The following is a 13,636-nucleotide window of genomic DNA, read 5'->3' as shown; positions in this document are numbered from 1 at the left end:
CACAAATTAAAACATGGAAATTACAAAAAACCTCTATTTAGTGTCTCTTCTGGCTGCATTTGGCTGCTCATAGTAAAAACGTGACAGGAAGCAAAACCATTCTTTGTGGATGGAGTTGTCACTTTGTCCTGTCAATTAAAATAAGAGTTGAGGCCCTTTCTCCCAGAACAAGGGATGTCCTCCTTGGTATGGGGTGGAACCTTTTTACTGAATTGTCAAGGAAGTAGCTGGCAGATGCACCCTAAACTGAGGGGATGGGTATGTGTGTGAACGTGGCATGTTGCTTTATTTTTAACTTTGGACAGACGACTGAGCGATGTTCTGAAGAGAAAAAGACTGCCAAAGCGAGGGCCAAGGAGACCAAAATACTCTCCTCCAAGAGATGATGACAAAGTAGACAATCAAGGTAAATAATTCTTAAATGTGATAGTTTATCTCCTTTTAAAGTAAGCTTATAAGCTGACAGAAGTGCTACCTACAATAAACCTGTTGAATCTCTTAATTTTGTCTTTCTGCTTCCTCCAGCTAAAAGCCCTACAACTACTCAATCTCCTAAATCTTCTTTCTTGGCAAGTTTGAATCCTAAAACATGGGGAAGATTAAGCACACAGTCCAACAGTAATAATATTGAACCAGCACGAACAGCAGGAGTAAGTGGTCTTGCAAGGGCTGCTTCCAAGGATACCATTTCCAATAACAGGTACACACACAAAAAATCTTAATGCTGTTAATATGGTGTTGAGTTTGAGGTGCAGCTACTTATGATAAGCTGTAAGATGGTTAAGTAGCACTTCAAAGAAGGAGGAGCTTAACCACAGCTAAAATAACCCTGGAAAAAGAATCCAGAAATTAAGGCAGAGAAACCAACCTCCTAAGAGTTTAAAGTAGCCTGCTGGGGAAAAATTGGAGAACTGAAAAAAATGCAAGAAGTGATCTGTAGAGAAGGAAAGTTTACTACGTTGGAGTAAGAGGGAAGAGTTTTTGTCTTTGAGTGCTGCTGAACATGGAGAAAATTATACTCTGTCTGTATTTACTTGTAATATTGGTGTATGCAAATGTTACGTGTGGCCAAATACCTTTTGTGTGCTTCTTTGCAGAGAAAAAATTAAGGGCTGGATTAAGGAGCAAGCCCATAAATTTGTAGAACGTTATTTTAGTTCTGAAAACATGGATGGAAGCAATCCTGCACTAAATGTATTACAGAGACTTTGCACTGCAACTGAACAACTCAACCTCCAGGTTAGAAATGGCAGACTTTCTTGGACTGGGGAGTTAGTTCTTGACTTATGAGTCATTATGACTTGGAGTCATTTTTTAGCATGAATAGATAAGCTCTGACACACATCAGTTATGATAAAAGACCAGTAATAACAAGGGTACTCTTGATTCCTAGCAATGTGCCACTTAGTATTTTACTTCAGATTTAGAAGTTCTACAGTAGAGTGTTAGGGTTTGACTTTATAACTAAAGGTTAACACCGTTTTTAATAAGATCTTTGGATATTGAGGGAGGACAAGAAGGAAGTGGCATTTTGATGAAAGGGTAGAAGAAATACAAATTGGGATCAATCTGCTAGCATCTGGAGAACTTTCAGACAGTTCAGACAGTCTCAGCATGTAACTTCTAAAGTAGCCCTAGAGCAGGACTATGTTCTGTGCTTTGATTTAATCAATTACCAAGATATGTAACTTTCACTCCTCTCCCCCACACAGATGTCATGTAAAATTGCCCCAATTCTGAGGCATTGGGGCAGGTTTTTGTGGACTGGCTTCTTCTGCTGGTTTTTAAAATACAAAATGCCTCTGTTTGGAGCTCATCTTTACCTTGCATGGACAGAAATGGGACCTTGCATTTCTCTTAAGATAGAGAAAATGTGGATGTTGCCTGTAGTGTTTCCCCTGTAACTGCTTGTATTGAGTTACTATACACTCCAGTCTTCCCTTTTTTCCCCCCCTTCCTTTAGAAGCAGTAGAAGGAAAAATAGTTATTTCTTAAGCCCTTAGTAGCTGGGTAGTAAAATACTGCCTTCCTGTTTTTCAGGTGGATGGTGGAACAGAGTGCCTTGTAGAAATCCGTAGCATTGTCTCGGAGTCTGACGTCTCCTCATTTGAAATCCAGCATAGTGGGTTTGTTAAACAACTGCTGCTTTATTTGACATCTAAAAGTGAAAAAGATGCTGTAAGCAGGGATATCAGATTGAAAAGATTTCTTCATGTATTTTTTTCTTCTCCGGTAAGTTTTCTTCTTTACTGTTTTATCATTCTTAGTTGTCTTTCTCTCAAATTTTCTTTCTTAAAAGTGATCTGAGAGTTCCAGTGTTGACCTTAGCTTAAAGATGAGGTACAGAAGGAATGTTTTGGTTATGTAACACTACAGCTTCCACATGGTTCTAGGTCTTTATAGGTCATCAACCTTTTCAAATACCCTGTCATTACTGAAAATTCCACACAACAGTGGGAAAATTTTCAAAATGGCCAATTGTCTGAACAACTTATGTTGTTCCTGTCTTTTAAGAAGTTGATATGGAAAGAGTTTGGATAGTAATCTTATCACTTGTTCTCTTTAGTCCTAAATACTGTAAACCAGTGTCCTGTTTTTAATGGAAGAAATTAAAAGTGGGAGAGAGGAAGTTAGATAACTGCAGCTTTCCCAAAGCTTATTGCTTATGGTTAAGGGTGAATGCTTGAAAGCTGCAGGGTTATTGAATTGAAACCAGGAGAGAAAAGTATGTTCTTTTAAATAGGTCTGTCATAAACTTGTGTCATATAGTCATCATGATACTGCTGCTACTTTCAGTGAGAACAGTGATGCTTAATTTCCTTTTTTTTAAAAAATACTTTGTGATATAAATTGTTCAAGATGGATTCATTCAATCATATAACTAAAAGACTGGACTGTATTTCAGCTTCCTGGAGAAGAGCCCCTTGGAAGATTAGAGCCATTAGAAAATGCACCTTTGTTGGCATTAGTCCACAAAATGAACAATTGCCTCAGTCAGATGGAACAGTTTCCTGTTAAAGTGCATGACTTCCCTAGTGGAAATGGGACAGGGAGCAGGTAAGGATTAATGCTCAGGTAACAGTTTTGTTAGAAGCTTTTGTTTTCCAAAACTTTTACAAAACTTCTGCTCCCGTTAAAGACAAAAGGAATTACACGGTTGGCTTTTTTATGCAGTGGAAGATTGAATACTTAACCAAATGTTTGCCTATCATCCTGAAACTTCTCTCACTTAGATTGGAGGTAGATGTCTAAATGCAATTTCTCAATTTAAGCTTTAAAAATTGAAATCTCTTCTTTGTCCCTGTGAAACAAACACTGGAAAGAACCAACCTGTCTATTGCTGAGATGCTGATGATTTTTAGTGGGGTAATTAAACTGCCTGAGAGCTTGTATTCCAGTGCTAAAGGTTCCTGTTCAGGTAGGGCTGTTCTCTAGGGTGATAATGGATAGTGATAGCTGTTTGCTGTCGACATAGTTTAAAATAACTGTAGACCTGCCCTGAGTCTTACGGCAGAATAAATTGGGAATCCAACTTGCTGGTGTGTTAAGTAACAAAACTGAGTGACTGAAGACCTACAACTTCTTTTCTGTACTTGTCTTTAATCAACACTATTTTTCATTCAGTGTATAACAGTAAATCTATTTCAGTATAAGTTGTGTCTACGTTTTGGAAGTATTTTGTGGTTCTGGCTTAAAAGCTCAGGTTGATTATAGACGTCCTTGTGACTGCAGAAATTGAGAGGAGGAGCATTAAACGAATTTTTAAAAGTCAGTTAAAGTTAGAAATGCCAAAAGTCATCTGCCTCGGTTAGTAAGGTAGTGTGGATTTTTTGTCATTAGTTGTGACAAACTGCCATTATGGTAGATGTATTAAAGCCTCACACTATGGCATTAATCTGACACTAAAATTCAGTCCTTTTTTTTATTGTGAAACTTGAAACCCGTGGGAATGAATACAGTACAGATTTCTTACAAGAAGAAATTAGTTGTCTTGGTACTTGTGCAAATAGTGTGTACTCTGTAATCTTAGAACGCTTCCTGATGCTCTGTTTTTGTAAGAAGTGGAATAACTGCAGAAGTTAGAAAGCTGTTAATCACAGAAACAAAATTCTGCTGTTCTGCTGGAGTATTGTTTGACTGCTAGTTGACTGTGGATTGTGTCAGTGAGGATTTTGAGGCATTAAGTTTTGGTAGTCTTTGACTAACACCAGGAAGTAGAAACAGCCCAAGATAAGAGTTTGCGTATACAAATGGTTAGCATGAGTGTTGATAGTTTGATGGGGTGGAACATGTATAAAATCTGTATTTGGCAAGAAGGAAACAGAGGAGCTTTCAGGTTGTCTCTTTAGGTCCTCATAAAAAAACCTCCTATAAACAGATACTTGTGTTTTCCATGCCTGTTTCTGATCCTTATTGCACTGCAGGTAAAAACAGCTCTAAATCTCACGTGGCATCATCTGACCACGGAACCACTTAAGATTTCAGAGATGGTCATTACAGGCCTTAATCCATGTAGCTTCCAGATTTTGTCCAGTTTGGATTCTGGTGGTCTTGTAGAAGACTACTTTGTTGAAGTAGTTATGAAGAAGGCTACTCTGTTTATGCAGCTTAATAGGTCATCTTTACAGAAATAGGCTGACAAATAATACTCTGAACAAATGAAACTGTAAATGCATGTATAAGCCTATTTGAATGCGTTTTTAATGCAATTATGGCTATTAGATTCTTTGTGTAGCAACTTTTTTCACAAATTATTTTGAGTTTTTCTCTTAACAGAGGATCCCAAGCTTTAAAATTCTTCAATACGCATCAGTTAAAATGCCAACTGCAGAGACATCCAGACTGTGCTAACGTGAAACAGTGGAAAGGTGGACCTGTGAAGATTGATCCTCTGGCTTTGGTACAAGCCATCGAAAGATATCTTGTAGTTAGAGGTATTTATATATTATACAGTCACTTGTGTTTTGCTGTTTGGAATAGTTGCTACTGTCTCAGTAGTGTAGAGTCTGTAAAAACCTGTGGGGATGATATTGAAGACAGGTGGGAGGTGCCTATAAATACACCTTGCTCACAGGGAGGAGACTAAGGCTTTATAAATACACCTTGCTCACAGGGAGGAGGCTAAGGCTGTAGAGTATCTTGGCTTTTCTGGGACAAACTGTTTCCTGTTGTAAGCAGTTCAGTCAAAATACTAACAAATATAATCTACTTGACTGTCAGACTGGCTGTAGCATGGCAGTTTTCATGCCAGATGCTGATACTGAAATTTGTTCTAACACATCTGAATCTTAGTGTTTTTAACTGATGCATTTTGGAATTGTTTTGAACAGTAGAGTTTATAAAAGTCAGAGTACCAAAGCATTGCTACATTTCATGTAAAAAAGCAAATGGGGATGAGTTTCTTCTCTCTTGCCTCAGGCTATGGAAGAGTTAGAGAAGATGATGAAGACAGTGATGATGATGGGTCAGATGAAGAAATAGATGAATCTTTGGTAAGCTTTTGCTCCCTCACCTTACTCCCAGAGCCGTGTGGGAGAGGCCTATAGAGAAGTTGTGCAACAAGTTTCCTAACTTGTATGGGATTTTTTTTGTTTGTTTTGTCTAGGCTGCTCAATTCTTAAATTCAGGGAATGTGAGACATAGACTACAGTTTTACATTGGAGATCACTTGCTGCCATACAATATGACTGTGTATCAAGCAGTCAGACAGTACAGTTTGCAAGCTGAGGAGGAGAGGGAGTCTACAGATGATGAAAGCAATCCGTTAGGAAGAGCTGGGATTTGGACAAAAACACATACCATTTGGTAAGTTGCCTAGAGAAATCAGGGGATAACTTGTCCACTTTCCTAGATGTATTTGCATCAAGAGAATTTGAATATAGCTGTCTTCTTTTTCTGTGATTCCAAAACTGAAGCTCTGAATTTCCTGGTGTGCATGAGGTACTTAAAACTTGGTAAGAATTCATTGCTAGCTGTCGACATTCTTTCTGGCCTTTGAGCAAAGCTGATGAGCAAGAAATGGGCAATCTTAAATGACACTTGCTAGAAGGGAAATCACTTTTTGTGGCTAGTTACTTAACACAGTGTAGAATTTGACTGCAATCTACAAATAATGGTCAACTTCTTCCTAGTTTTGATAGCTGATTGCTGTGCAGGTGTATGTGTATTCTATGGTCATACTTTGCACAGAGCATTGACCTACGACTCTGCCAAATGTTTTAACATTCAGTAGTGTCTGGTTTTTTTTCTAATATGTCAATGTGCTATGAAAGAAAAGCAAATTAATACCCCAAAACAACAAACCACCAAAAAATATCCAATCACTTTGGGGTTTTGTCTATACCTTCTGGTTCTCTCCTTGCATTTCATGGAGCCAAAGGGGCCCCATTTTTAGTTCCCTGTGACACACTTTGCTTCTGAGGGCCTAGCTTCAAAGGCTGGATCATACCCAAATACAGTGTTCTTATCTTTCTGCTTTTAACTGTCATTCAAGTAAAATTCTGGTAGTCAAAGAACTAACACTGTTTTATAAGTGCTTTTGTTTCCATGTAACTTAGCATTTCAGAAGTATATTAACTTTTATTTACTTTTTAGGTACAAACCTGTGCGAGAGGATGAAGATGGTAGTAAGGACTGTGTTGGTGGTAAAAGAGGAAGAGCACAAACTGCTCCCACGAAAACCTCACCTAGAAATTCTAAAAAACATGATGAATTGTGGCATGGTGAGTGTGTTGCCTTGCTAATAGGTTGGTTTCCTCCCTATGCTTAAGAAATTTCTCAAGAATGTTTAGAGTCACCCTAGTGTTTCTTTGAAAGTGAACATAGTATAGGAATAGTAAGCATGTGTTAGTCTGTATATTAAAGCTAAAAGCAAGATATTTACTGAATCTTCTAACTAAACTGTTGTAGTTAAGTGAATGCCATGACTAATACTATGTAGGCTCCTAATAATTAAGTCTTGGGAGGAACTCTAATTGATTTGTTTTGGTGACGTGTTCGTTTTTTCCTGTTAGATGGTGTATGCCCTTCGGTATTAAATCCTCTGGAAATTTACCTCATATCTACTCCACCTGAAAATATAACGTTTGAAGATCCCTCATTAGATGTTATTCTTCTTTTGAGAGTTCTACATGCTATCAGTCGATACTGGTATTACTTGTATGATGTGAGTAGAGCACTTTTTAAATTACATTCATGCTTGATACAGGTGGTTCTGTCCTGAAAAACCTAAAATAACTTTCTTCCCCTGGCTGCTGTCCCCCGAGACAGAACAATGCAAATACTGCCATCTTCCCCTGCATGTTTCTCTTAACTCCTGGTAAGATGAAGGTTCTACATAGTTGGTCACATTTTCTCTATAGTGTGTTGGACACGATTCCCATGCTTTTTGCTTTCTTAAATTCAAAGACCAACATTATTCCTGAAAAGAAAATGAAGAGTAAAAATCTGAAGTCCTCCTTTAGTGGCTTACACTCTGGATGGTGAAAATGATGATAAAGTTGGTTTTCTTACAATGATAAGCAAATTAGACGCATTAAAATATTCTCTTGCTAAGACTTGATATTTCTTCCAGCATTTCTCTAACTAGAAATGCATTGCTTTTATTTAACACAGAATGCAATCTGCAAGGAGATAATTCCAACCTCGGAGTTTATCAACAGTAAACTGACAGCAAAAGCAAACAGGCAGCTTCAGGATCCTTTGGTAATTATGACAGGAAACATACCAACTTGGCTGACAGAACTTGGAAAAACATGGTATGAACGATTTGCTGTACAGTGTCTGATTTGAGTTCAGTAAACCTCTTGGCTGAGTTGCGTAGTGACACTCAGATGGATCTTCACACCCATATTGCTTAGTTTAAACCATGTGCTAAAATTAGCTGCAAAGTTTGGACCACTTCTTACAGGAGTTTATGAGCAATTTGAAGTTTACTCATTGAAACCATAGTACTTGGTTACTCAGGTGTGGGTTTTTTTAAATTTTTTTCCCTCCTGCTTTAAACTGCTTAATGGTGTCCTTACCATACCACTACATTCATCTTGACATATTTAATACGGTACAAAGGAAAGTAGTTTGTCATTACTGATAAAATATTTTAAATAGTTTTCATAAAGCTCTATTCATAGTACTTTGTAGTATCTTCATACTGAGTATAAGCTGTAAAGCTCTTGCACTTGAAAGAATGAGAAATCAGAATTGACATTCTTGGATTTTTAGGATATTCATTGCAACAACATTGATGACAACTGCCTAGACATACATACTCTAAAGAAGCTATTTGGGTTTTCATTTTTCAAATAAGACCTCGAAATTCCTTCATGAACATTCCAGATAACCAATGAGTATGAATGTATATTCTTATACAAGCAGCTGTAGTAGTATTTGTTCCATCCAACTGCCTTTTCACTTAAATGCCAGTGGAGGACTATGCTGTTAGTGTACATGTGCCTTTGAGAATAGTGGAGCTGATAAATGAAAGTAAGAAGTTTCTCTGGTAGTCTCTCACAGATGATTTAAAGTAGTTTCTGCAAATGATGGAAGGTAGAACATTGGTGCTGCTGTAGGCAGGTTCTCATGTCTTCCTGCCACCAAATACGGGAGCTTGAGCCACCTTATTAAAATCTTCGATCTGTTAGATTTACTAATTGTACAACAGTTGTGAACAAGAAAACGAATTTTGCTTTCCAACTGAAACTTTGCATAGTCAGGGTATGCAAGTATTTTGAGTTACTTTGCAAGAAGAGTTAGAAGTTTCTGGATTTTTTTTTTTTTTTGGTCTCCTTTGGATGTTAGATTTCTCCAGACCAGTTGCACATAAGCATTGTAACTAAAGCTGAGGTGTGTTCTGGAAGGCTTCCTTTGGAGGCTGCTTTCACCACAGCCTGCAGTAAGCACTCATTTCAGGCATACTATATTTCTATTGTGTTTGAAACTAAATGGCAGTCATAGATGCTACTTGGAACACAGCTGACTAACCCAATGCTCTTTACAGCCCGTTTTTCTTCCCATTTGATACCCGCCAAATGCTGTTCTATGTAACTGCTTTCGATCGTGATCGAGCCATGCAAAGACTCCTGGATACTAATCCAGAAATCAATCAGTCAGATTCTCAGGATAGCAGAGTGGCACCACGGCTGGACAGGAAAAAAGTAGGTATATCTGGTTTAAAATGGAATGAATGATGTTTGTTTTTAATCCTGGCTTTAGGAACATCACTGTGAGCAAGGTTTATTTGTACAGCTCTGGGGTTTGGTGGTACCCTGATGAAGGGGAGGTCGTTTTTGCTCACTGAAATCAGTGTCTGCTCTGCCCCAGCCACTGGGTGCCAGGAGGGGCCCCCACGGCCTGTGGAGTCCTCACTTGGGTCTCGACATCATTGCTGAAACTATACTCCATTAACAAACGCCAAGTTTTAGGTAACATTAGTGATATTTCATATATGAGCTTGTAAATCTCCATTTTGCTTGGTTTTCAGAAGAATTCAAGCAACAATATTTAGACCCTTAAATGTTACCTGAATAAACAGGTAGCTCCTGTCACAACCTAGTAAAACTAAGCTGTGATGGTGTTAAATGGAGGGATTCTTGAATGGCTGCCTTGAGTCAGGAGAGATGTTATCTGAAAATAAGATTTGCTGTGTGTGCTATATGATCTTGAATACCTATGGGGGGAAAAAACGAGACATGAGAACCAAGTTCAAATAGAATATGGGTTCCAACATGTAGGAATCCCAGTGCTTTTGAGTTTCAGCATCTTTGTTCTGTGTTTTCTTCTCCACATATTAGTTTGCAGTATATAGCATCACATGGCAGCACTTCTCTGCTATGTTACAGTCCTACTGCCACGTTCTTGGCAAGAGTAGTACCTGTTAGTTATACTGATGCAAATGTAATGCACTGGTTTTTCATTTTATATTGAACATTGTAATTCTAAACAGTTTTTATATAGAAGCAAGAATTATTTTATCTTAGTATAAGCTTACAAGTTTTTATATAGAAGCAAGAATTATTTAATCTTAGTATAAGCTTATGAATTGTTGAACTGTGGATCTGTTGGCATGGGGTGGAAAAACTTGCATAACTGTTTTTTTTATCCTGTTGTAACTGCCTTGGGAGCTGGGACTTACAGACATAATTTCACTGCTTAAAACTTCTCTAATGTGTAGCGCACTGTGAACAGAGATGAGCTGTTGAAACAGGCAGAATCTGTGATGCAGGATCTAGGCAGTTCAAGAGCCATGTTGGAAATCCAGTATGAGAATGAAGTAAGTAATATCAATGCAGTCTAATTTAACCCCTTTTTACTGAAGATTAATACAAAAAAGCTGCAACTTTCCTAGAATGACTCTTCATCCTTCCCATTGCTGGTGCTACAGAATTTAATCTGTTAATTATCCCTAATCCACTTGATTGTGATTTTTAGTTGCTAGGAGAAACTTTCTGATTTACTAAGTTTTATAATCAATCCTACTCTGCAGAGGACATTTTTTTCTAACTCTAAGCAAACAGCTGTGTGTGTTTCCTCTACAGTTTGGTCATTAGGTGGTTAATACTTGGCTGTTACTCCCTGTGATATGTGATCTTTCCAAGCTGCCTCTGTCATATTGTAAATGATGGTGTAGTTAGGTTCTCTAGATGCTTTTAGCAATGCAGTTTTCTTTATAGAAAAGAATGTACTGTGGTTTTTTAGACCAAGTAAAGATTTTGATATTCAAACTGACCTAATGGACTCATTTATTTATTTATCTCATTCCCCCTCCTCCCCCCTCCCCCTCCCTCCCCTGAAGGTTGGCACAGGCCTAGGCCCCACGCTAGAGTTCTATGCACTTGTATCTCAGGAACTACAGAGAGCAGACTTAGGCCTTTGGAGGGGAGAAGAAGTGACTTTAGCCAATCCAAAAGGTAATTGCTCTACTACCTAAACTATCAATATAAGTTGACTTCAGGTATGTGAAGAACAGCTCAGTTCGTGGTCAGGGAATATGCCTCATGATAGTGTGATTATCATTGTGGGTTGTGGGGGTTTTGTTTTGTGTTTGGGAGATTTTTGTATTTTGTCAGTTTGGGGTTTTGTTGGGCTGTTGTTTGTTTTGGTGTTTTGGTTTTTTGTTAAATTTTGTAAGAAGTTTTAAGTTGTGGCAGTTTGATAACTGCTTTCAGACTTGTGTCTGGAATGAAACTAGCAGTGTATGTACTGAACTTTTCTCTTTTTCTTTTCCTTTCTTCTTCAACAGGAAGCCAGGAAGGTACCAAGTACATCCATAACCTTCAAGGCCTTTTTGCACTTCCTTTTGGTAGAACAGCCAAGCCAGCTCACATTGCAAAAGTGAAAATGAAGTTCCGCTTCCTAGGGAAACTAATGGCCAAAGCAATCATGGATTTTAGACTGGTGAGAATAAAATGGAAAATCTGATTCGTTCTGACTGTATTGAGGGATAACAGCATTAAGGGTTTCAATGGTATTCCTTTCAGCTCTAGAAGTAAGTGCAGTTTGGATGGGGTGGGGAGGAGGAGAACTTTTGAGGGAGGAAAGGGTAATATATGCTGTAGATTTTTAGTGACTTGTGAGACCATAGCATGAGAAGGAAAAGCCATTACCTGCTGTGTGTTGCAATCTCCAATCTTCTTTCAAGATTGTTTTGGGCTTATCATTATTCCAGCTGCTACTTGCTGAGTGCTGTAATGTATATGCATTAGGAAGTCAGTTGTATTTTTTCAACTGTAAATTTCTAAGGTAAAAACACAGGTATGGTAACTATGAAATAGTAAATAGTATTCTAGATATCGTCAAGAGAAAACAATAGAAGATACACTTTTGGAAGATAGTTCAATGCTGAAAGTTGAATGCTTTTGTTTTCTAGGTGGACCTTCCTCTTGGACTTCCTTTTTATAAGTGGATGCTGAGACAGGAAACTTCCTTGACATCACATGACTTATTCAGTATTGATCCAGTAGTAGCCAAATCAATATATCACCTTGAAGATATTGTAAGACAAAAGAAAAGACTTGAACAGGACAAAACACAGGTGGGAAAGTAACCCTAAAAATGGGAGAGTGCATCTTCACTGCTTGGGTTTTGTGAAGCAGCAGTAATTCAGAGGGTATGATGGGGCTTAATACTCAGGGTAGTAGCTGTAATTACTTCATTCTAATAAAAAGTAGTTTTAATGTTGTTAGATCAGTGCCTAGTAATTAGAAAACAGTCTTTTGGTGGAGTCTAACATGAGAAATTCATTATGGGGTTTTTCTGTGTGATTAAACACAGTCTAGAAATGTCTAGAAATGCCAAGTGTTTGCCTACCTTCTTTTTTTGTTCACTTTGAAAAGACTAAGCAACTTAGATGTCAGAGGAAAAAAATTACCTTGATTTTTTTGAACATTCAAAAGGCTTGGCTTTTTTTATTGGTTGGTTTAGTCAAAATTTCAGATTTTTTTAGAAATGCCTGTTGTGTTTGGGGTTTTTTTTTCCCCTTCCTCCACTGCAGAGCTGTATGCAGAACTGGTATAAATTGTCTTAATACTTGAGCATACAGGTTCCTTCAGACGTAGAGAAGTCTTAATTTTTCAAGGTTATCAACTCTTAGCTGAAAATAGTGCAGTTCACTGTGGCAGAGCAGTGATAAAAGGCCTTTGGCATGCATGCTTTTTCTAGCATCCAGTGTTAATAGAAGGTAGGAGGTAATAGCCTAATTTATACTCTTATTACGTCTGCTTTGTTACTAGTGAAGTTATTGCAAGCTTTTGGACCCTCATTCCTCTGCATCTCACTGTCTCACTCTCTCTCCTTGGTCACTGCTTTTAATTTCCCAACAAGAAATTGAAAAACCTGAAACCTGGTGGATGAAAGCTGAAAAATGTCAGTATGCATGCCAAATGTGAATGCCATTACGTGTTTTAAGGAGGATGCATAGCCTAAGAGCCTTAGCATATTTCACATCTCCTTTTCTTGCAGTAGTGTTTTCTAGATACATAATATGCAAGAACTCAAAGTAATTCCAAAATGGCTAGAAAAGTATACTTCTGTGATCTTCCAAATTTATACATTAAGTTAGTTTATTTGCTTTGTCTTGGTTTACTGTTGTGTATGAAAACTATAGAAGGAAAGCAAGGAGTCCTGTAACAGTTTCAGTGGCAATATTCTTGTAGAAGTGTTTGCTTAGTCAAAGCTGCTTTAGAATTTATGACTTTTGGTTAAGTTAAGCTGAATGAATTGTTCTCACTGGTTTTCACTTCCAACCTTTAGACCAAAGAAAGTCTACAGTATGCATTGGAGGCTCTGACTATGAATGGCTGCTCAGTGGAAGATCTGGGGCTGGACTTCACACTTCCTGGGTTTCCCAATATAGAACTGAAGAAAGGGGGAAAGGATACACCAGTCACCATCCACAATTTAGAGGAGTATCTCAGAGTATGTAAAAGCAAACCTAGGGCTAAAATTTTATTTATTCTTGCTCCCAGGTAGTTTGTTTCCATATATATTTCAGGTCATTCTTGTGAACTAAGCAGAGCAATCATTTTGCTACTGATTTTTTCTCTTCTGTACCAGTTTATTACTACAGAAAAACTTTCTGAATCGTGGTGCACCTGACTTGAAAATTTTATAGTACAAAACGTCTGGTTTATGTGTAACGAAG

The 13,636-nt window shown here is 37.9% G+C and overlaps 1 protein-coding gene across 1 annotated transcript in view; it reads left to right on the top strand.

The window, feature by feature from the left end:
- The window catches only part of TRIP12 (thyroid hormone receptor interactor 12), a 37,580-nt gene that overhangs the window by 17,441 nt on the left and 6,503 nt on the right, over positions 1 to 13,636 (top strand). Inside the window, exons 19-35 of the mRNA XM_009071395.1 lie at positions 306 to 406; positions 526 to 700; positions 1,098 to 1,239; positions 2,041 to 2,232; positions 2,906 to 3,057; positions 4,777 to 4,934; positions 5,419 to 5,492; positions 5,606 to 5,805; positions 6,595 to 6,722; positions 7,014 to 7,165; positions 7,615 to 7,757; positions 8,996 to 9,152; positions 10,169 to 10,267; positions 10,790 to 10,904; positions 11,237 to 11,391; positions 11,864 to 12,028; positions 13,246 to 13,410. Of these exons, the coding sequence (XP_009069643.1) occupies positions 306 to 406; positions 526 to 700; positions 1,098 to 1,239; positions 2,041 to 2,232; positions 2,906 to 3,057; positions 4,777 to 4,934; positions 5,419 to 5,492; positions 5,606 to 5,805; positions 6,595 to 6,722; positions 7,014 to 7,165; positions 7,615 to 7,757; positions 8,996 to 9,152; positions 10,169 to 10,267; positions 10,790 to 10,904; positions 11,237 to 11,391; positions 11,864 to 12,028; positions 13,246 to 13,410 (2,473 nt within the window). The remainder of the gene's footprint in view (positions 1 to 305; positions 407 to 525; positions 701 to 1,097; positions 1,240 to 2,040; positions 2,233 to 2,905; positions 3,058 to 4,776; positions 4,935 to 5,418; positions 5,493 to 5,605; positions 5,806 to 6,594; positions 6,723 to 7,013; positions 7,166 to 7,614; positions 7,758 to 8,995; positions 9,153 to 10,168; positions 10,268 to 10,789; positions 10,905 to 11,236; positions 11,392 to 11,863; positions 12,029 to 13,245; positions 13,411 to 13,636) is intronic.

Source organism: Acanthisitta chloris, unplaced genomic scaffold (genome assembly GCF_000695815.1).
Source record: "Acanthisitta chloris isolate BGI_N310 unplaced genomic scaffold, ASM69581v1 scaffold4613, whole genome shotgun sequence".
In the NCBI taxonomy this organism is placed as follows: Eukaryota; Metazoa; Chordata; class Aves; order Passeriformes; family Acanthisittidae; genus Acanthisitta; species Acanthisitta chloris.
Note: the sequence above shows the minus strand (reverse complement) of the source record. Positions and strands in the feature narration are given on the sequence as shown.